General features: G+C 32.4%; 1 protein-coding gene across 2 annotated transcripts; it reads right to left on the minus strand.

Annotated features, from left to right (window-relative positions):
* Positions 1 to 3,567: 3,567 nt before the first annotated feature.
* On the minus strand, positions 3,568 to 7,552 carry LOC133778403 (AT-hook motif nuclear-localized protein 5-like). 2 transcript variants are annotated; one of them, XM_062218312.1, is made up of 6 exons: positions 7,027 to 7,552; positions 6,094 to 6,717; positions 5,723 to 5,790; positions 5,281 to 5,412; positions 4,291 to 4,449; positions 3,568 to 4,166 (listed from the first exon to the last, which is right to left on the minus strand). In XM_062218312.1, the coding sequence occupies exons 2-6, from the start codon at positions 6,539 to 6,541 to the stop codon at positions 3,906 to 3,908; spliced, it is 1,068 nt and encodes a 355-aa protein (XP_062074296.1). In that variant the 5' UTR covers positions 6,542 to 6,717; positions 7,027 to 7,552; the 3' UTR covers positions 3,568 to 3,905. The 2 variants fall into 2 exon arrangements, with proteins under 2 accessions (XP_062074296.1, XP_062074295.1); XM_062218311.1 differs by having other exon boundaries at positions 6,995 to 7,552.
* Between the last annotated feature and the right edge of the window lie 17,268 nt (positions 7,553 to 24,820).

Consider the following 24,820-nt stretch of genomic DNA (forward strand, 5'->3'; position numbering starts at 1 on the left):
CCACTTGAGATTTGTGATATTAATTTTCATAAATTTATTGTGAATATGAAATTAATGTTTTTTTGTTTGCCATAAATTTATATTTATACACGTGTGAAACGTGCAAAGAAAGGCTGAAAGTTATTCAGATTGAAACAGTTATGGTTGCTGAATTGGTTAAAAAAAAGATGAACTATCCTTAGTAAAAATTGGAGTCTCCCATACATTTTGCAGGAATTAGTTACTTATATAAATTCAAATGTAGTAATGGTTAGTTTATAAATCCTGTAGATAGGGGAAGACTTCAATGTAGGTGCAACCTTTTTTATTTTCTACACCTAGATAATTTTTTAAATATGATTGTGTACTAAGTAGTCATTTAAAATATTTTACAAATTTTTAAGAAATTTTGAATAATTTATAATGCCGAAAACAATATTCAAATAGTTAAATTTTACACGAATATAAAAAAATGAGTGCAATAAGCTGTTTAAATTTGTTTTATGCCTTTTAAATTATTCAAAATTTATAAAAAATTTGCATAATATCTTAAATGATTATAATGTACATAATCATATAAAAAAATTACCAAAATGTTAAAAATAACTCAAAAATAAAAATTGGTTCCACGGATGCAACTAAAAAAAGTGATTGTACCGTAGCCAACACCTAAATAAATAACCTTCATGAATGTTTATTTTTTTTTTATGTTTTTTTATAGTATTGAAATACTGTCAAATTGTATTTTGAATTTATTACTCAAACAAAATTCATTTGACTCATATTCACCTAATTCTTATGGCAATAATAAAAAACATCAATAAAAGAGATTCATGAGCGTAGATAAATTTTTTTTGGCTGAAACACGTAAGAATCATTATATTTTTCTATTTTAAATTCTTTATTTTTCATATTTTTTTCGTATTTAAACACAATTTTAACTTTTCTTCATAAAATTATCGTTGACCAAGTCTAAAGTCAGCACAGAGAAATTGAATATATAAATATAAGAGAATTTATTTCAATATAAAAGACATCCTAGTAATACTTTAATTTGATTCTGATTTTTCAACTATAATAAACTATGAAATACTTTTAATTTTTGTTTTGAAGATGTGTTATTATTTTAATCATTAAATCAACTTAATCTTAGAATAAAAAACTTACACAAAAATATTAGTTTATACATATCCCATTAAATAATGCCACATATTATTGACTTTTGATCAACCTTTACGACATCAATTACTCCCTCAATTCTAGGGAATGATTTCTAATCAATTTTATATAGATATATTATATTATATGAATAAGATATTATTACATGTGGTGTGGAAAGACATATCTCCAAAAAATAATAATTAAAAGATTTCAATTCACTTTGTAAAACTGGTGTGTCATGTCTAAGATGATGTAAAGCCTTTTCTCATGTCTTTATAGAGACAATAGTTTGAATTCATGTCTTTTCTTGGCATTAAAAAGTTAAAACTAACTCATAATCAACAATTACAATAAAAAATTAAAAAAAAATTAATGTTGGGTTAGATCTTTTTAGTTATTTATTTAGCAATTAAGTTATTTACTAATAACTCATTATTAATAAACAACTTGGTTTTCACTCAAAAAAAAATAAACAACTTGGTTATTTACTATTTTTAGTAAATAGTTATTTAGTTATTTTTTTAGCAATTAAGTTATTGTATTTGATTTAATAAGTAACTAACTTTAATTTATAAGGGAGAGAAATAAAATCATCTCAAGTATTTGGAATTTTTTTAATTATTTGTATTTGGATTATTTTATACAAAATGCAAAGGAAAAAGAGGTAGATTTTGAAATATGTAGAGGGAAAGTATATATTATGGTATTCCTCCTCTCAATTATTTTTGTCTAACTATTTCTATTATTGAATGTCAAGATGTTTATACTTTCTAATATTTAAAATGTATTTTTCATTTTTATTTTTGAAGTGCTCTGACCAACTAAAATAACCAGAGTTGAGCTGATCCAATTGTACCAGATGTATAATAATCATGATTTGTTTAAAGCCCTAGAAAAATCATACCATGTTATAAATGAATCTTGTTCTTTATCAATTATACTTGCATTATAGCTTATGGAGAGTTTTTGTTCTTATTTTTTATTCTTGTATTTTTTTGGTTGAGTCTAATTCAGGCTTTGAGATTCTAGCATTTATATACAACCAATTTGGTGAACAAGAACCAGAAAGTAAAGACCAAAATACATAAATTTTTTGTACTTATTTCAAATCAGAATTTCCCATTTTTGACAAGGTAAGCCTAAAAATAGTAAAGATCAAATTGAATATAATTATGACACCCTACCATCCCAACTACTCCTCTACCTGGCATTGTGGTAGAAACTATTGTTTTTAGTAATATGAAATAAATATTGTGTTTGTGTATGTGGATTTAAGATTGTAATTACATATTATTATTTTCATTCACATATCATAATTTTATACCAGAAAAGAATCATATGCATTTGTGTTTATTTAAAAAAAAAAACCTTTACATGATGTGATATGTCTCAACTCATATAATCTAAGCTCTTGGGGATTGCTGATATGTGAAAGCATAATAATAAGTTGAGTTGGTTTTACTTTTAATTTATTTATTATACACAATGCATACCTCCATTTCCTATTTGTTACTTTCTATATTGATTTCTTGAAGTAAGTTAGGATGGAAAAAAAAAAGAGGGAGAGAGAGAATGTGAATGATGAAAATCATGAAAAAGAGTGGTAACAAAATTTTAGCAATTTATTAATTACATTATTATAGTATATCTTTAATAATATTTTAACAATTTTTAAGAGTGCATGTTTGTCATTAAAAAAAACTTCCATTTCTGGAATTATTCAAAATGGTGGGTTTGTTAGAAATCCATCCACTTCTCCTTTCTCTCCTACATTCTTTGTAGCCAAACAATATAATATTCTCTTCCTTTCTCTATTCACCCACTTATCCTTGTTGCCAAACACAGATTAAAGGCTAATTTAAGTAAGTTGGGTGGGTGAGCATTCACTATGAATTGCCACTAAATCAAACTCAAATAGCTGAAGGTTAAGTAGTAGGTGAGTATACATGGTGGAGAGTTTAAAATTTAAACCCTCCTAAAAGTACCAAGAAAAAAAAATTATATCATTTTAGCACCCATGTATTTGTTTCATAACACCACTCTAATTTATTTAATGCTAAAATACTACTTTTTATTTTATATATCAATATAAATACATTATTTACACACAACTTTAATTAAGAAAAAATCAATATTTACCAAAAATATCTTTATTTTAATTACATAATATATAATATATATATATATATTAAAAAACAAAATTTAACACTTTCAAAAAAAACAAAATTAACAAACTTTGTTGTGTCTTAAAAGTTTTGCTAAGAACATGACAAGAACCTCAAAATAGATCCTAGTTGATTGTGATTCATACAACAAAGTTTTGGAAAGTTATGCTCATGAATCTATATTCGTGCAATATACATATATATATATGACTATAGTAACTAAGTAGCAAGAATGGTGAGATGAAATAAGCACACATATATATATAAGTATATATGAAACAAAATGGATTAAAAATGAAAACTGACTGGAAATGAATGTATCTTAAGCTACAGATGAGAGTGTACTTGATCTCCAAATAACCAGAAACTTCTCCAACAAGTTAACACTGTTACTCAAACCTCAAAATGATGATAATGATGGCTTTTGTTACAAGATATGTTAGCACAAACTCATTTACCACACCCTCCTAGGGTGTGAAGAAAGAGTTGTACAAAGTTACAATTCTCACAGATTCAGTAGTTCTCATTTACAACAACACATATATACAAAATTGTCATGTGTCTGTTGCATATGCAAATTTCTGTTCTTTTGTTTATGTTTCAACCACGAGTCAAGTCGATGCCGGTGTGGTGGGGAGTTCTCAGATCAACCCCCGCCCGTGCACCGGGCCAAATTCCGCTAGCAGTGGGTGTATAATTCTGATGAGTAGTGGGAGGAGGAGCACTAGATGGTGTAGCTAATTTATCGATACTCATACTACGATGGTGAGGCTCAGAACTCTCGTCGCTCTTGGGGCCACTGGTTTCTTGCTTACTGCTCTTGAACTTGGCATTACCATGTACAAAACTGCAAACTACTACCTGTTGTAGAAAGAAAGCAACAATGTTTAGAGTTTCAGTGTCTTCTTTGGTTCTTCTATCATCAGCGCTCCACCGAAATTTTGCAAGATCTCTGAATGGGAGAAAAGGGTTTGAAAGAAAATACCTGGACAGGGCTAGCCGCCATAAGCACTGCCACACCACCACCAACAACTTGACCATCTGGACTAGCAAGGGAAACGCTAACACCACCAGTTCGATGGCGGGGACCACCTTCCTCAGCAACTAAGTAAGAACCTGACAAGCAAAGAATTTGGAAACGGCCCTGCAATGTTGTGGAAACAACAAGTTTTGGTTATGTTGGTCTAGAAAGTGAACAGAGTCATTGACCACAGCATCTTAAGGCTACTATCTTACCCTCACAATATAACATCAGATAAAAAGAATCTATTACAGAAGCAGGAAAGAAAACTAAGTTATTCTATAAAGGGGATAGGTATGAACTTGAAAATGGAACAATATGTCTACTTTTATTGCAGAAAAAACAGATAAATTATGGATTTAAATGTATAATTTGTAAGCATTTCTGGATAAATGAAAACATACACACTGTCAGAGAGAACTTGGAAACATATGTGAACCAGTCACCACCTCCACTACATTGTGCCCCATTTCTCTTTTTAATCTATTCATTCATAGAAATCAAATTTTGGCACCTATCATGAAAGTACAACTTTTACTAATTGAGCTAGTACCTTGAAAAAGTTCTCACACTCCTTAAAAGATTACTTTTATTATGCAACCACCTGTCTTTATACTACTACCAACTTAAATTGGACACGCTATTTCGTAAGCACATTACTTCCCAAGAATTCCAATCAATGAGATATCTAATTTTACATTGATTCTTTTTCATTAGTCACGCAACAACAATCTCATTATGACTAACTAAAACCTATTAGTAAGGCACTGAGAAGCAAAATCCACTTAATGTCACCTCAACAGCCAACTAAACTAAGAACAATCTCCTTGAATAAGCATGATGACAGTCAATACCATTTAACAAAGAGGCTCAGGTAACTCATTCAAACTTGATAGAGACCATACAGCCAACTAAAAATGTAATTACGAGAGGCAAGGGCAGAAACTATGGAACCTCATATGTGATACTGACACCAGTAGAAGCAGGCTGACGTAGTGAGACCGAAGAGACTATACCACTGCCTGACAATATGCACAGAGCTCTTGGCCTCTGTTGGGCGAACGATAAAAGTTTAGAGACAACGTCCTACAATGAACAGACAAATAAAGACTTTAAGCATCTAACCCAGCAAATTGAACAACAATACACCATAAGTATCTCAAAATATAGTTTTGGCGAAGCATCATAGTTATATTCATTAATCTCATCAGCTAAAATACTGATGAGATTAATTTTCATCTCTTGGTTCTTTTTGTTACTTTCTTCAACAAGGAGGTACTCCTGGTAAGAACATTACTGATGACCCATAATTCTTATCAACATAGCATCATAATGGAGAGGACAATATGTATCTGCACAACAATAATATCATTCTTCTGAAAGAGACATAACATACCTCTCCAACTCCAATGGTGATAACATGTGGTGCAAAAGCAACTCCTGCTGAGTTATTCATCCATTCACCTATCAAGATTTAACATTGTAAGCAATTGTTTTTCAGGGACATAGCTCACAACCAACAACTTTTTAAACATATGAAAGGTGGCAAACAATTTAAGAGTCTCAGAACAATGAAATTGAAAACAAATTATTACAACTTCGAAACCTTAAACTTGGCATAAGATCAACAAACCCCAACTTTGAAAGAGAATAAAAAGCTAAACAGTTAAGTATAAAAATGCAGTGACAATGTAGGAATATAAAAAATAGTTCCATGAAATGAAATATCAGAACAAATGACAAAGATATTTTCAGTGAGAAATTTACCAAGACTAGCTAACTGTTGTTTCCTCCCAGTCCCACGTGGCCGGCCTCTACTCCGCTTGGGGCCCGAGGGAGCTGAACCTGGTGAAAGATTTTGAGTTGCAGACATGGAAGAAAGTCTCAAAGAAACTGGCCCATCAGGGCCATATTTTCGAGGCCTCCCTCTCTTTTTCTTTACAGGCTCACTGGAAGGCATTCCAGGATTGACAACCATTCTAGTGCCATGAGGAAAATTGGCACGAGAAGGCTCTACTGAGAATGACGGTCCCATAGAGTTGTTGTTCCTGACATTGGGTTGGTTTGGAATGCCAGTATTTGACAAGGGCCTAAACCCAGATGGGGCATGTAATCCTGGAGGTTGTGATCCAGACCCAGAACCACCAAGCCCTCCCCTATGCAAGTAGAATGAAGCTGACCCACCAGACAATGCCATGGCTTCTCTCCCATCCATGCATTTAGTGAGAAAATAGTCACTGAAAAAAGCCTATGACTTTTTAAGCCTAATTGCCTTAAAAAATCAGCCTTGAGACTCCCTCCTCCAAGTTCAAATCTTTAACTCCACCAAAACTTTAAACAGCTTCCAACCAAGACTCCAGGCGTATATGGATGATACTTTCAAACAATCGTCTGAAAGAAAAAGCTTTAGAAAGCAGCAAACTTTGGAAATCTGATCCTATAAATCAACTAAAAAAAATAAAAACTTTAACCCTAAAAAAACCAAGAAAGTACAGGGAAATCAAAGAGCAAGGGGGTTTTACAGGGGTTTTTCTCAAGTGAGGAAAAATCTAGCAAAGCCCAAAACAATTTTTGATCTTTTACCCACAAAAACTATAGCAGGGGAAAAAAAACTGATGCCAAAGCTTGAAACTAAAACTACCCTAAATCACCAAAAATCAGAGAGTACCCAGAAGAAATGTGGAAAAATCAGAAGCTCACAGAGTGACAGCAAAGCAAGCACCAAAACCCAGACAGCTCTTCAATCATGCCCTTAAACACAACAAGAAAAACAAAACCCTAGATTTCAAATCTAGGGTTTTGACAGAGAAAAATGCAGGAAGGAGGTGGAAAGAAGGAAAAGGCAAAAATAAACAAAAAATTATAATGAAATAAAATTAAAAATAAAAATAAAGGAAGAGAGAAAAAGACAAAGGAGACTAGAGGGGAGGAGGAGGAGGGATAAGAGGAAAAAATGAATTGAAAATTTGAGCTTTTGAATTAAAGGTGGTATGTGTGTCTGTGCAAGTGTGTGTGTATGTGTGAACTGTGAGCTACTATCAAGACAAGACCTTTCTTTTTTTTTTCTCACCCTCTCTCTTCTCTTTTTCTTTATTGTATATAAGAGTTAGGAGGGTGTGGTCTTTGTATCTGACTATAAGAAAGGAAAAACCAACGTCATTGGCTGGACAGGCTGTGGCCTACCAAAGTACCAACTTTCATGTCCTTATCAGATTGCCATTGTTTAGACCAGTGAGCCCTTTTCCTTTCTCACACTCTCTCTCTAAAAAAACTCACCTCTTCTGGTATGAAAGCTTTGCCATATTACTATTCTGATGTAAACAGAGTTCAGAAAGGAGAAAAGGGTTTTCCTTTCTTTTTCTTTTTAAGCTGAAAGGGATGAAGTTTTGATGAGGTGAGGGAAGGGCAGGGGTCCTGATTAGTCAAACAAACAAACAAGATTCAATTTTTATTTATTGATTTCTTTTTCTTCATTAAATTATTAATTATATACACATACATATTTGTTTGTGATTATAAAATAGCTTTTTTGTCTGTGTTTTTTGTTTTCTAGTTGAGAATAAAAAGAGAATATTTATTAAAAAAACAACAATCATATTAATAATAATAATAATAATTTAAACAAATCAATGTGATGTTGGTTTGTGTTTGTGTTTGGTCTGAAAAATCCATGTGATGGTTACATGGAAAGTTTGTTGTTCGGTGTTACAGAAAATGACATATTCTAGTCTTAGTACTGAGAATGTGAACCAAAAAAAAATACACATATCAAACGATGTCGTTTTACATGTATTAAATACATTGTTCAAATGGAAGATTAGTAAATTAACTCAAATAAGCATTTCTTTCTTTTATTTTAATTTTTCATTAATTATTATGGTCAATGCATTAGCAGTACAGTCAATGAGGGTCTGTTAAATACAGTCTCTGAAGAGTTACATAATAAATGCTTGAAAATGCTTTGGGTCAGAGAAGAGTAAATACAAAAACTTGGCCTACCCTTGCACTTTTCAAATTGTCACATTACTACCCTACAACACACCAAATGTCACATACTCATACATTATTTTACTAACTTATAAAATTTTAATTCTAAAAAAATAAATAGTATTTTGTGTGATTATATTTTGTTTTTAAAGTTTTAAGATCTATTTATTTATTATTATTATTATTGATTTATTTTTATTTGAAGTTAGATAGTAGTAGTCTCATTTCAGCCGCAATTTATTGATTGGTTGGGTGATTTCTCTTGTTTGTGGTGACCTCAGCAAATTACTGTTTTGAGTTGAGATGAGATTTGTTGTCTTTTAGTCTTTTTAAAGTGACCAAACATGGGCCTTCATGCAGACCCATTTCTGAGAAACACTTGATATGGGCCAGGGCCACCTACATAACATGGTTTCTTGAGATTTGGGAGATATTTTACCAAGATTTTTTTTCCCATTTTTAAAACAAATTCTAAATCTCCATTTATATAAATCTTGAAAGATTCTAGTTATCACTCTAAAAGATCGGTTCAAAATCATTTTAAAGGATATTTTTTTAAGTGAATTTTAAAGGATTTTGATTGTGATGGAAGACACAGACACAAAATGTTTATACAATGAACTAATTTTGTACACCTAATTTTGTACTAACACTGCGTACTATTTAAGGTAGTACAATTGTTAAATTTAAAATTGATGCTCATTTTTTATAATTTAAAGATTAATCGGTGGAAATATTCTTTTTTTCAGAGTATATTTTGTACTTTAGTCTTGTTTTTATAGTTCTTGGTAAAATAATTTCGAGATGAAAATACTTTATAAAATTTATTTTGTAAAACATTATCAAAATTATATCCAAATACAAATTAATTTAAAGAATTTTAATAGTGATGGAAGTCACAAACACAAAATGTTTATACAATGACATGATTTGGTACTAATATTGTGGTACTATTTAAGGTAGTACGATTGTTAAATTTAAAATTGATGCTCATTTATTATGATTTAAAGATTAATTGGTGGAAATATTCTTTTTTACCGTATATTTTGTACTTTGGTCTTGTTTTTATAGTTTTTCATAAAATAACCTCCAAATGAATATATTTTATAAAATTTATTTTGTAAAACATTATCAAAACTATATTAAAATACAAATTAATTTAAAGATCATTTTGTCTAGCCATTCTAATCTAAATGCTCATAAAATGCCACTTCGATTAGTATTAAGCATCATATGCTGATATTTCGTAATCCATAAAATTACAATTGTACATATTTCAAATAAACGATATGAGTGTAAGTATTGGTATAGTATGCTACTCAATAATTATATATAACAAATTCAATTAATAATAATAAATATATTTTTTATATATATAGTTATGTGAAAATTATTAAAAATATGTATAACATGATGGGATATGTCAACTGAAAAAAAAATATTCTTTTATTAATTTTAAATAAATTTAAAGCTAAACAAAAAAAAAACAAGCCTATTAAGTACATTTATGGCAACATGTCCATCATATATATATATATATATATATTTTGATTGAACTTCTGTAGTCTGGTCACTCTCATTTGGTCATTCAAAAGTTGTTCTCCCAATTAAGAGCACAACATTGCTCCATGTCATTAGTATATCTAAATGCCAATTTGGATAGTATATTACTTTTCTTATTCAGTTTATTCATATGTTTGGATTTGGAATAATTATTTTTGGTAGTATCACAACTATTGAGCTCATAATCGATACTCTATGTGACCTTACAAGTAAACAATAGCTTATAAGAGCACTCCCAATGAATGAGCTAAAATGTATAATTTTTTATAATATGGAGAAAAAATGATTAAGTAGTCTTCTAATAGGTGATGTAAAGTTATATTTTTTTAACTAAATAAATAGTATTTCTCTATATGTAATGAAATACTATTCATCAAGCTATAAATAATTTATTATTTTTTTATAAACTTTTGTATATATATATATATATATATGAGTGTGATACTATTATATTTAAATATTTTATATCTTAAAATGAATAAAATATTTTTAAAATATATATATAAATGATGTAGAGAAAAAATAGAGAAGCATATGTATGATATAATGTAAAAGTTTGTGGTAAATTATAAAATTGTATGTTTTTGTGATATATTTTGTAATATATTTTCTCTATAATATTTAGCTAAAACTCATAAAAATATCTTCCATCAGCTCTTTTATACATATATTTATAATAGTTATGCACAAATTCTAATTAATCTATATCTACATTTACATATCATTTATATAATATTTTAATATTATTATTTTTCCTTATAAGCTTTCTCTCTCCATTTAGTATATATTTATTATTTCTTTTTTCTTTTTCAATTATTTTATTTTACTTTAAGTAATAAAATATGTTTAAAGATATAATATTTAAATGATGTAAAAAAAAATATAAAGAAGCTGATGTATGGTATAATGCAAAACTTAGAGGTAAAATAGAAAAATTTGTGTTTTGATGATGTATTTTAAATGATGAAGTAGAACACCCATTGTGAGTGCTCTAATAATGGATTTATACTTTGAGTAATGATTGGGACACACTTTTTGCACGCAATAATATATAAATAATCTCAACCACACAATTGAAAACGAAGTGGTCCTTCTAAAAAATATCTAGAATAATAATAGGTGCACACTCATTTTCATTCTCAAAATGTACACAATGATGTGTCATGCATCTTAAACCATTTAAATTTTTTTAGAATGGGGCTCACTATTTTTATGTGTGGTTTAAGATACATATTACATCATTGTGTGTATTTTAAATGTGTGTCTAGCACTACTCAAACATCTACAGTTAAAATTTAATACGCATCATTGTGTGTAAAACCATCATTGTGTGTAAAACGTGTATACAATTTGAATGTGTATCTAACATTACTATTAATGGATTATACTATTTTAGTACTCCTTACTTTGCTTGTGTACTTATTTACAATATTATAGTTTAATAAATATTAAAATATTGCTCTTTATTTTAAAAATTAATATAAAATATATCTTAAACACAATTTTAATTAATTTTTTGGAGTAGTTTTAATTAATTAATCACTTTTATAAAATATATGTTAATTAATTATAAAATATATCGGACTAGCTTTGGGGATGACGGGAATGGGAGAAAGAGAATGAGGGAGAGAGGGGAGAGAAAATAGAATTAAATATATTAATTAATTTTAATTTAATTAAATATGTTTTAAATTTTTAAATTAACCAATTTATAAATGTAAGGTTATTTTGACTGAAATTGAGTTCAGAGTACAATTTTGTTCTATTTTACAAAACATAAGATCTGAATTATCGTTTAACAAAAAATAAAATGTGTAATCAAATATTTTTGCACAACACATAAACCAAAATAGCATTTACCAATTTATATATATATGTTTATATTATAGTTTTGATTTATTATTTGATCATAAGCTAAGTATCCATTTTAACAATAATAAAATGGTGTAAGTGCTACTTTCAATTTATCCCTAGAACTTCATTTTGCTTGAAAAACTTTACTCCTTTGACAATTTGCCAAGAAAGTTCTTGGCTTCTTCTTAGAATGTGTTGACCTAATACTTGTAAGGTTCTTAGCACCTTCTAAGAATGTGTTGGCTTATTACTTTTACTTTTTTTTTTTGGAAAGAACAAAAGAGGTTATTTTGTTTGTTTTTTTTTTTTATTTAGACAAATGGGAACAAAAGAAGGTTCTTAATATCTCAAATTTTCAATATTATGTGAAATATAATTTACTATACTAACAAGTAATAACATCTAATAATTCCCTTAAAAAAATTAAATTATTATATTGTACCAACTCACACCATGTTATTGTTGGGTTTTATGCCCTTATAAAACCACATTTTTTTATGTAATTTATTCATTATTATAAAGTAGTAAAAATTATTCTGTTCAATCAAATTATGTTGTTTACATGTTTTATTACATGATTAATTATTATTAATACAAATGTTTATAAAATCTCGAACATATTTATAGTTACAATTATAGTGATTCGGTCACTGTGAATTATAATTGTAATTATATGGTCAAAAGCATTTTTTCATAAGATTAAATCAGTACACTGGATTTTTACTGATTGGGTAATCTACGATAAGATCTACTTACACATATGCTGTGATGTCATATCTAGGACATTGACTAAGTAGATAAGATCAGATGTATTTTTTTGCTTTGGACTAGACTCATATTGATTATTGACAAGATAAGTAAGTATCATTATAATCTAATCTAATCATATCATATCACAACGTTGACCATCGGTCAATTCAATCTTAATTATGAGTGATTAATATTGTATTATTCAAGTTTTTAAATTTGTTCGTTACCAGCTTATCCTACGGACAAGCTCATACTTACATATTAGAGATTTTGTAGTATAATTGAGTGGGAGTATTCATCATAGATATGAAATCTATAGTTTTTGTTTAAAAAGTGAAACAATGATTTTCTTATAGCTTGGTTCAAGTGTTAAATGATATAGTACTCATTTCTATAATTAAATTTACGAAAATATCATTTACAAAGAACTTTGTGAAAGTTAAGGATAAAATACTAATGAGAGGCAAAACAGTAATTTTCACCCGTCTCATTAGTAGATTATTTTAAAATTGATACTCATTTTATATAATTTAAAGATTAATTGGTGGAAATATTATTTTTTTCAAAGTATATTTTGTAATTTAGTCTTGTTTTTATAGTTCTTCATAAAAATAACTTTGAGATGAAAATACTTTATAGAATTTATTTTGTAAAATATTATCAAAACTATATCAAAATATAAATTAATTTAAAGAATTTTGATTGTGATGGAAGTCACAAACACAAAATGTTTATACAATGACATGATTTGGTACTAACATTGTGAGGTAGTACAATTGTTAAATTTAAAATTGATGCTCATTTATTATGATTTAAAGATTAATTGGTGGAAATATATTTTTTTTTAAAGTATATTTTGTACTTTAGTCTTGTTTATATATTTCTTCTTAAAATAACATTTGAGATAAAAATGCTTTATAAAATTTAAAGATCATTTTGTCAAGGCAGTCCAATTTAAATGCTCGTAAAATGTCACTTCAATTAGTATTAAGCATCATATGGTGTCTTATGGCATTGCTTTTTGGTTTTGCATATTTCGTTATCCATAAAATGACAAGTGTACATATTTCAAATAAACTATATGAGTGTAAGTATTGGTATAGTATGCTACTCAATAATTATATATAACAAATACAATTAATAATAATAAATATATTTTGTATATATATAGTTTTGTGAAAATTATTAAAAATAAATATAACATGATGGGATATGTCAACTGAAAAAAATATATTCTTTTATTAATTTTAAATCAATTTAAAGCTAAACAAAAAAAACAAGGCTATTAAGTACATCTATGGCAACATGTCCATCATATATATATTTTGATTGAACTTCTGTAGTCTAGTCATTCTCATTTGCTCATTCAAAAGTTGTTCTCGCAATAAATGCACAGCACTGCTCCATGTCATTAGTATATCTAAATGCCAATTTGGATAATGTATTATTTTTCTTATTCAGTTTATTCATATGTTTGGAATATTTTTATTTTGGTAGTATCATAACTATCGAGCAAACAATAGCTTATATATAATGGATTTATGCTAAATCCTTTGAGTAATGATTGTGATCTTAAATTGTAAGCAATAATATATAAATAATTTCAACTACACAATTAAAAGCGAAAATCTCCTCCTAAAAATATCTAGAATAATAATAAATACACATTCAAAATATACATATTGTATCTCTCCCGTTAAAATTAAATACACATTATATTATTGTATGTAAATCGTGTATAAAATTTGAATGCTAATCTATCATTATTATTAATGGATTATACTATTTTAGTACTCGTTACTTTGCTTGTGTACTTATTTACATTATTATAGTTTAATTAATACTAAAATATTGATTTTTATTTAAAAAATTAATATAAAATATATCTTAAACACATTTTTAATTAATTTTTGAGACTAGTTTTAATTAATTAATCACTTTTATAAAATATATTTTAATTAATTATAAAATATATCGAACTAGTTTTGGGGATGACTGTAATGGGAGAAAGAGAATGCTGGGGAGAGAGGAGAAATAAAATAGAATTAAATATATTATTTAATTTAAATTTAATTAAATATGTTTTAAACTATTAAATTAACTAATTTATAAACGTAAGAGTATTTTGATTAAAATTGGGCTCGGGTACAATTTTGTTCTTTTTTGCAAAACATAATAGATATTTTGACTAAAATTGGGCTTGGATACAATTTTGTTAAAACATAATATTTGAATTATCGTTTAATAAAATAAAATCTATAATCAAATATTTTTGCACAACACATGGGCCAAAATAGTATTTACCAATTTATATATATTATAGTTTTAATTTATTATATATTATTGATCATAAGCTAAGTATCAATTTTAACAATATTAAAAGGGGTGTAAGTGCTACTTTCAATTTATGCTTAGAATTTCATTTTGCTTGAAAAACTTTACCCTTTTGACAATTTGCAAAGAAGGTTCTTGGCTTCTTCTTAGAATGTGTTGACCTAATATTTGTAAGGTTCTTAGCATCTTTTAAGAATGTGTTGGCTTATTTCTTGTACAAATTTTTTTTTTTTTTGGGAAAGAACAAAAGAGGTTATTTTGTTTGTTTCTTTTTTTTTTTAGACAAATGGGAACAAAGAAGGTTCTTAATATCTCAAATTTTCAATATTATATTGTACCAACTCACACCATGTTATTGTTAGGTTTTATGCCCTTATAAAACCACATTTCTTATGTAATTCATTCATTATTAATAAAATAGTAGAAATTATTTTGTTGAATCAAATTGCGTTGTTTATATGTTTTATTACATGGTTGATTATTATTAATACAAATGTTTATAAAATCCTGAACATATCTATAGTTACAATTATAGTGACTCAGTCATTGTGGATTATAATTGTAATTATATGTTCAAAATCATTATATGATTGATTATTATTAATACAAAAGTTTATAAAATCTTGAACATATCTATAGTTACAATTATAGTGATTCAGTCACTGTGGATTATAATTGTAATTATATGTTCAAAAGCATTTTTTCATAAGATTAAATCAGTACACTAGATTTTTACTGATTAGGTAATCTATGATAAGATCTATTATATATCTGGCGTAATGTCATATCTAGGACATTGACCAAGTAGATAAGATCAGATGTATTTTGTTACATTGGACTAGACTCATATTGATTATTGACAAGATAAGTAAGTATCGTCATTATCTAATCTAATCATATCACAACGTTGATCATAGATCAATTCAATCTTAATTCTGAGTGATTAATATTCTGCTAATTGTATTATTCAAGTCTTTTGATTTGTTCGTTACCAGCTTACCCTACGGACGGGCTCATACTTACATATTGGAGATTTTGTAGTATAATTGAGTGGGAGTATTTATCATAGATATGAAATCTATAGCTTCTGTTTAAGAAGTGAAACGACGATTTTGTTTACCCAAAAAATGACTGTTGATGACGTGGCAAGGATTTATCACACGTGGCTGAGTCAAGATGAGGAGGTGCTATTCGATTATCAACCAGCTACCCATTGCTTCGTCAAACCTTACGATTAGATGCGACCAGGTTGGTCGTATGCTCTAGTTTATTTCCTTAAAAGATTGTAATCTTATAATAACTACGTTGATTATTTCCTCTTTACTGCCTTGATACATGGATATTAAGGATAGTCAAGGCCCATTGGCCCATGTAACGCCCCTTGAGCCTATAAATATGCACGAGAGAGCTCAAGGATGAGACTTTTTGGCCTTTGGAATCTTTTTTTCTAAATACTAAGAGAGAGCATATAGTGCGATTATCCATCGTCTTGTTGTAATTCTCCCAAGGTTTGTGAAACTCAAGAACCCTAGCTCTTTGATCACGGCATTGGAATTCAATATTAATAATAACACTAAGTGGACGTAGGTCATTATCATTCTTTGGGGCCGAACCACTATAAATTATCTGTGTCTATTCTTTACCATTAGATTATACTCTTGATTATTATCTCATTTCTTGTCGTATTTCTGACTCCATGTCGTTGGCCAAATCGAGGGTCAACATTCTGGTGCTTTCATTGAGAGCTTTGATCAAGAAGCTGTAAGAAAATTAAATGGCAAAGACATCTAAGAAAGCTGGACCGGCCGCTGGCGCTACATCATCCTAACCTCCTCCTCCGAATGTGGCGAAGAATGAACCACATTTAGAGTTTGAAGAAGAAGGGTTGGATTCGGAAACGCTGAGAGCAACACTGGGGGTGTTGCGAGATGAGTTGGCCAATCTGAGGGCCAATCAGGAGAACGTAGCGGAAACAATGGTGTTGCAGTAGAGAGAAATTGAACGTCAGCGCCAAGAGCTGAGTGAGCGGCAAGTGGACATAGACCGTCGACAAAGGGATGCCATGGCTGCTTTCGAAGCAGCCATTCAACTGGCTCGAGGCAGGCTATGTCGGCCTCTCAACCGGATCAGCCACTGAGTGCACCACCACAGCAGGCTCCCAATCCAAGTCCTCTGCTTCAGCTAGCAAGCCCCCAAAGACCGATGCAGCCACTGGTGGATCAGGAGGATATCCCAATTTGGGATCCTGAGCAGCAGCCTCCTTCTCAAGCTGGTCGAGGCAATCCCCAGCGCGAGAGGCAGAATAGGGCTGAGCAACCACCCCGCAGCCCTAGACACCCAGAGGACAAAGAGCCAAATCCACCAAGCAAGGGGCAGCGTTCTTCTACCAACAGAAGGAACAACGAGTCAGGCTCTGCGGTCAGAGGCCCCCCATGGCATAATAATGCATGAGGACCCAACGACCAGCACAGGCCTCCCCCTGACGCTCGGGAGATGCCAGCCCGAGGAGGAAATAGTGTGAACAACCGGTCACGCTGTAGTCGACCCTAGTTTAGAGACGGCTACGATTATAATGAAGCCAATTCTGGTAGAGGGAATGTCGGTCGGAGGAATGAGAAAAGAGGTGGAGGCAAGAGCCCCCCACCTAGAGAAGATAGGACAGCAAGCCATGCGCTGGGGGGCAACCCAGACAAAACAATGTCTTTGATCGGCTGGGAGTTAGCGAGCAAAGGCGTAGGGACGAAGATTTGAGAGGCATACTCAACGACCGTCGTGAGAGGCACGATGAGTACGCTCCTCCGGCACCGATCGCCCCAGCGATCCCAGAAGCAGTTCAGGCTCAGATTGATGCTCTGAACCAGGTAGTACAATAGCTGGTCGGGGGTCGAACATCCCACATAGAGTACGATCGGAGGAGGGGCACTCCGTTTGTGCAAAGGATTGTTGTGGCAGAAATCCCTAGTAAATTCAAAATGCCAACACTGCCAAACTATGATGGGTACGGAGACCCAATATCTCATGTCAACAAATTTGAGATACAAATGGATATACAGAAAGTGTCAGAAGATGCCTGCTGCAGGATCTTCCCCGCAACACTATCTGACACTGCCCAGGAGTGGTTCTTTAAGTTCCCTCCTGCTAGTATAGTATCCTGGGAGATGTTCGTGAAGGAATTTTACGGACAATTCTATGCGAGTCGCGTACACCCCACAGAGGCCAACCAACTGGTCGAGATACACCAGAAGGAGAGAGAGCCCTTGAAGGAGTATGTACAACGCTTTATGCGAGCAGCGGTTGGAGCCAAAATAGTGGGCAACAAAGGAAAAATGATGGCCCTAACTGCTGGGGTTAGACGCCATTCTCCCCTCTAGAGTAGCCTAAGAAAGAATGGGGTAAGAAGTACCCTGGAGTTTTTGGATCGAGCTGATCGATATATCAAGCTCGAGGACGTGATTTCCAATGAGGGGAAATCGCCAACAAAAGACAAGGGGCCCAAGGAAGGACCTGCCAAGGCCGCCAACGGGTCGGAGAAACCCAATGGCAACGGAAAGGGCAACGGGAACAGAATTTGTAGGAATGGTGGAAAGCAGGCGAACAATGAGCCGTCAGCATCTGACAATAAACGCCCCAAAGGCAATCGATATGAGCCAAGATTCACCAACTATACGGCCCTTGTCGAAAGTCGAGCGGAAGTCTACCAGGCGACTAGCTCTAGCGTGCCTCATAAGCGACCCACGCTTATAAGGAATGTTATCTCCAAGAGAGATACCACCAAATTCTATCATTTTCATAATGACTACGGACACGACACTAATGAGTGCAAACAATTGAAGGATGAAATTGAGTTCTTGATCAGGCAGGGACATCAAAGTAGATATGTGCGAGCAGCAGGAGGGTCTCAGCGAGAGGCTCAAGGTGGCAACGAGCAGGCGCCTGCACACCAGTGCTTGCCACCTTTATAGCCAGCTCCTGTGGCAGGCATGTTACTCACCATATGTGGTGGCCCGCACCTTGCAAGGGACAGTGGGAAGGCAAGGGAACGATATGCTCGAACCCTACGCCACGACCATGACATCGAGATGATGAGTGTGGAGGATCGAGCATCAAAGAAGGCTCGGACAGAGAAGGAATTGATAACCTTATATGAGGATGAAGCCCAACACATACGATTCCCACACTCCGATCCACTGGTCATTGACGTTCAAATTGCCAACATGATGGTTAAGAGGGTGTTGGTCGATACAAGAAGCTCGGTCAACATCCTATACAAGTCCTCGTTGGAAAGAATGAAGTTGTCCGTTAAGGATTTGGAGCCATGCAACCAAACCATCTATGGTTTTTTTGGCGAAGGGCTCGCCCAACTGGGTCGATTAAGCTTCCAGTTACAGTAGGTACTGCACCTGCTAATAGGACATTACTCACTACTTTCATAGTAGTTGATTGTCCTTCAGCATATGATGCTGTAATTGGCAGGCCAATTTTGGTCGACCTACGAGCCATTACCTCGATATGGCACCTGGCCATGAAATTCCTAACCAATGCAGGGATAGGATGCGTGTTGGGAAATCAGCGGGAATCGAGGGAGTGCTACAATGCCTCGATAACTAAGGCAAAGAAAAGCATATCGAGGGAAGTTGCCGGAAAAGAGTTGCAAATGGCTGCTGATGTACAAGTCCAATCATGTGATGGTGTCACTAAATAGGGTGTTGCCCAAAGTGAGGACAGAGACTTAGATCCTCACTTTGGGGATTTTGATGAAAAGATAGGACCCATCGAGGACCTTGAAGAGGTCCAACTCGATGAAGAAAATCCGACCAGGGTTGTGAAAGTCGGTAAAAACATAGAAACAACAACAAAACAAGCACTGGTGGAATTTTTGAAGAAAAATCAGGAAGTCTTTGCCTGGTCGCACAAAGACATGGTCGGAATAGACCTTCTAGTCATTAGCCATGTCCTGAACATAGATAAAAGTTTTCCACCAGTGCAACAGAAAAGAAGGCTACTCGACAAAGTGTAATGACCCAACTATTTCTAAGACCTTGGACCATTAAAACTACTAGACTTAGTACTACTTTGAAGAAAACATGCATAAGAAATAATAATAACTTTATTAAAATTCCAAAGTAAATATTTCAAAATAGAATGTAAAATATGGTATGGGTACCCATTATTTAAAATATAAAAACATTGTTTGATAAAACATAAAACAAAATGTAACACCCTCACTTATTTTAGTTAAAAACCATATTTGAGGTGTTACGTTTTAAAACTATATCATAATTTATTTCTGCGGAAGTCTGGACATATATATATATATATATATATTTTTTTTTTTAAAACTTGAAAACTTATTTCACCTTATTTATATTAAACATAAAGTGTGTCTCAAACATATTATACATAAGTATTAAATAACCCAATTTATTTTCAAAACATAACTTCACACTTTATTACAAACATCTCACTGATAACTGAAATAACCCACAAAAAGGTCGATGTGTTCATATGTACAAATCAGGGTCAGGACCATGCTTCAGTTCTCCTCATATCATTCACATATTTCTTTCTCTACCTGCAACACAAGACAACTGTGAGCCTAAAGCTCAGTAAGCAAAGTAATGCATGCAATGCTAATGATTACCCAATATCAATGGACATATACAACTTCTTTTTTTTTTTAAATTTTGGGCTCCTTAATATTGTGCACACTGTTTGAATTGGTCAATGCCTGCAGGGCTTGTTACACATATAATACAAAATCCCATGGGTTCTCCTCCGGCTAGCCTTCACCACAGTAGGGCACATTAAAAACCTTATTCCATCGTTGCCCCGTCAGGCTCAAGAGTTAAGGCGGCCACACACTGTGGTGTCAATACATATAACAATAACTCATATGGAGGAGAATAAAAACGGAAATATGGCAAACAATATAATTGGTTCACTAAACCTAGCCCAAATTATTGGGCAGCCACTATAAGCCTACTATAGGCATCCGTTTACACTTATTAACACTTTCATTTGCCTTTTCAAAACAGTGGCACTGAACTTAAACTTCTTATTACAACTTTCTTTTATGTTGCACAAAACTTGCAAAGGCATTATATAATTAATCATCATAATATCATGCATGGTCTTATATCATATAATAATTTACCATATCACTATTATGCCATGCATACAAATTTATGATGAAGTGTCACTGTATGTTAATACCACTTACTCACAAAATATTCATATAATGCATACTTTCACATAACACATAATTCTTGTGTTGCAGTTGAGTACTTTACTTACCTTTTGTCCACAATATATTTCACCGTGTAACAAGTGATGTCTTAGGTATTGATGTGCTTATCCTGACAATAGCATGGATTTCTCATCATAATGATGGCAGTAATACATTGAACTCTCATTAAAAAAATACCCATAAGACTTCATATCAAATTTCATACCCAAAACATGCCTAAAATGCCTTAAACCACCTAGATCGAGCATTAGATTTATCTTAGACATTTGGGGAAATTTTGACAGAGTTTCCCCTTAATTTTAGCTATCCTCAAATATCAAAATACACCAATAATCAAAATCAATTAACCTGCCATAACCATATATCCCAAATACCAACATGATTCATCATAAAGTTATCATATACCGATTTTGATAAAATTCTTATCTCCTAGATCATCACCCAAATTAAATGAGTCTCCACATATATTCAAACATTTATAAACATATATACTCTCTTATAAACTCAATCAAATAACCAAAAATCATCTTGTACTCCAAGAACCCCAAAAACCTCATAAAACACAAAATTTCACTTACCGAGCAACTTTTCGGCGAAAACAATCTCTTCAAGCTTTTCTAAACCTCAAACCACTTGGAAACCCCAAGAAATATCTTAAAAATGATAAAACACCATATATAAGTTCTCAGAAAAATTCAAAAACATAGTTTAACTTCCAAGTACAAGAACTTACCATAAAAAGGCTAGAACTAAGCTTAATCTACTTCTTTGGCTTTGCTTTCACTTGGATCTCCTTAGAATTTCTTCAAACCAGCCAAGAAATGGTTTTTGGTTTTCTTTTCTCTCTGTTTTTCAGAATAATGGTCGTGCAAAGTGATAAGGTTTGATGAAAATTCCTTATTTTCAATGATTTAGCCTTATTGTCAAAAGTTGACACCTTTCATCTCATCATTTCACCTTTTGACTTATGAAAACCTTATCACTTCAATAATTTCGACTTAATCATCTGCTAGGCCTATTATCCTTATGTGTAAAACACTCACACCAAACCTTAGGTCCATATGACTTCATACCCAATAGTTATGCTTACCCGATCGAGCGTAGCGCACTTATGCTAAGCTCGTTTTGACTTTGCATCCATACCACTGATTATGTATACCTCCCATCAAGAATTGATCTAATGGTTCTAAAACCATTTTTACATCATCAATGAGACCTTAATCCTACCTCAATTACATTTGGTAAATCCATAAATACTCAATTTTACACCGAAATACTAGTAATCGACATTGTACTATTTTCCACTACTTAACCTATTTTGCCTTCTATATCTCACTTTCAACACTTAATTCCATGCCTTGTCCATATTTTTCATACTTTCTTATATCTTGAGCACATCAAACACCCATAAAAGACAACTCAAATGCCACAAGGTTAATAATATTGAGCATACATATAGACATCACATACACAACTTTTATACTTATACATGAAAACACTTATAAGAATATGCATAAGCTCAAATTATACATATTGTATGATATGTAATGCAATGCAATCATGTGATTATTGGCTATATATATCAAAATAATGTGGGTGCTACAATCCTCTACACCTTATAAAAATTTCGTCCTCGAAATTTCTCTTACCCAAATAGCTCTGGGTATTTAGATCTCATTTCATCTTCCCGTTCCCATGTCATTTCCTCAATGTTTGAACTTCTCCACAAGACCTTAACCAGTGAAATCTTCTTATTTCTCAACTCTTTCTCTTTTCTGTCAAGAATTTTCACTGGTTTTTCTTCATATGTTAGGTCTTGTTCAACTTCTATTGGCTCGTAGTTTAGCACATGTGAAGGATCTGGCACGTATTTTCTCAATAATGAGACATGAAAAACATCGTGGACATTTGACAGTGATGGCGGTAATGCCAGTCTATAGGCTACCTTTCCCACCTTTTCCAATACTTCAAAAGGTCCAATAAATCTTGGGTTTAATTTCCCTTTCTTTCCAAACCTCATTGCTCCTTTCATAGGGGCAATTTTCAGAAATACCTTGTCCCCAATGTTGAACTCCACATCTCTTCGCTTTCGATCAGCGTAACTCTTTTGCCTACTCTGAGCAGTTAACATTCTTTTTCTTATCTTCTCCACTGCTTCAGTTGTCCTTCTGACCAGATCTGGACCAAGATACTTTCTTTCTCCCATTTCATCCCAATGAATTGGTGATCTGCATTTTCTGCCATATAACATTTCATACGGTGCTACACCAATCGTTGCATGAAAGCTATTGTTATAAGAAAACTCTATCAGACACAAATACTTCTCCCATGATCCTTGAAAATCTAGGACACAAGCTCGAAGCATATCTTCAAGAGTTTGAATGGTCCTTTCAGATTGTCCATCAGATTGGGGGTGATATGCCGTAGTAAACTTCAATTTTGTGCCCAATGCTCTCTGCAAACTTTCCCAAAACAATGAAGTAAATCGAGCATCCCGGTCTGAAATTATAGATACTGGCACTCCATGAAGTCTAACAACCTCTTGAACATATAATTCAGCCCACTGATCCATAGTATAAGTCATGCGTACCGGAAGAAAGTGTGCTGATTTGGTATATCGGTCTACTATAACCCAGATAGCATCATGTTGTTTAGAAGTCTTTGGCAATCCAACTACAAAATCCATAGTAATCTCTTCCCATTTCCACTCTGGTATCCGTATTGGTTGTAGTAAACCAGCAGGTTTCTGATGTTCAGCTTTCACTTGTTGACAGGTTAAACACTTGGCTACAAACTCGACCACATCCTTTCTCATGTTGGGCCACCAGTAGTGTCTTTTCAAGTCATTAAACATCTTGGTCGTCCCCGGATGTACTGAATACAAGGTATTGTGAGCTTCGGTAAGGATTTCTCTCTTCAACTCCTCATTATTAGGGACACAAACTCTTTCCTTGAACTTTAGCATCCCATTACATGACACACTAAACTCATTGACCTTCCCACTTTCCAATTCACCTTTTTGTTCCACCAAGTAAGGATCCTCACATTGACCTTGTTTGATTCTCTCTAACAAGGTAGACTGAATAGTCATCACTGATAATCTTCCTGTGATCACCTCAATCTGCACATGTCCTCCTGAAGTGGTCTTGTCAGTTTCCTCAAAAATGACACATTACCATGAGACTTTCTACTCAGTGCGTCTGCAACTACATTTGCTTTTCCAGGATGATAAAGTATTTGACAGTCATAATCCTTCACTAGCTCCAACCATCTCCTTTGTCTCATATTTAATTCCTTCTGAGTGAAGAAATACTTGAGACTTTTATGATCGGTATATATTTCGCACTTCTCACCATACAGATAATGTCTCCAAATCTTTAGTGCAAAAACAACTGCTGCCAACTCCAGATCATGTGTTGGATACTTCTGTTCATAGTCCTTCAATTGTCTAGAAGCATAAGCTATGACTTTGCCATTCTGCATCAACACACACCCTAAACCTTGCTTTGAAGCGTCACTATAAATCACAAGTCCTCCTGATCCAGATGGAATAGTAAGTACTGGAGCAGAAACCAATCTTTGCTTCAAATCTTGAAAACTTTTCTCACAAGCTTCAGTCCATTCAAACTTATGATTCTTCCTCGTGAGTTGTGTCAATGGCATTGCTATCTTGGAAAATCCTTCAACAAATCTTCGGTAATAGCCTGCTAATCCCAGAAAACTCCTTACTTCTGAAACATTTGTTGGTCTATTCCACTT

The sequence above is a fragment of the Humulus lupulus genome, chromosome 5 (genome assembly GCF_963169125.1).
Source record: "Humulus lupulus chromosome 5, drHumLupu1.1, whole genome shotgun sequence".
NCBI classification, from domain to species: Eukaryota; Viridiplantae; Streptophyta; class Magnoliopsida; order Rosales; family Cannabaceae; genus Humulus; species Humulus lupulus.

Coding starts and splice junctions, on each gene's coding strand:
- LOC133778403 (XM_062218312.1), bottom strand. CDS start 6,541: ATGGATGGGAGAGAAGCCATGGCATTGTCTGGTGGGTCAGCTTCATTC. Junction 5,791..6,093: donor ACAACAGTTAGCTAGTCTTG/GTAAATTTCTCA, acceptor AAATCTTGATAG/GTGAATGGATGAATAACTCA. Junction 4,450..5,280: donor GTGTCAGTATCACATATGAG/GTTCCATAGTTT, acceptor ACAACATTGCAG/GGCCGTTTCCAAATTCTTTG.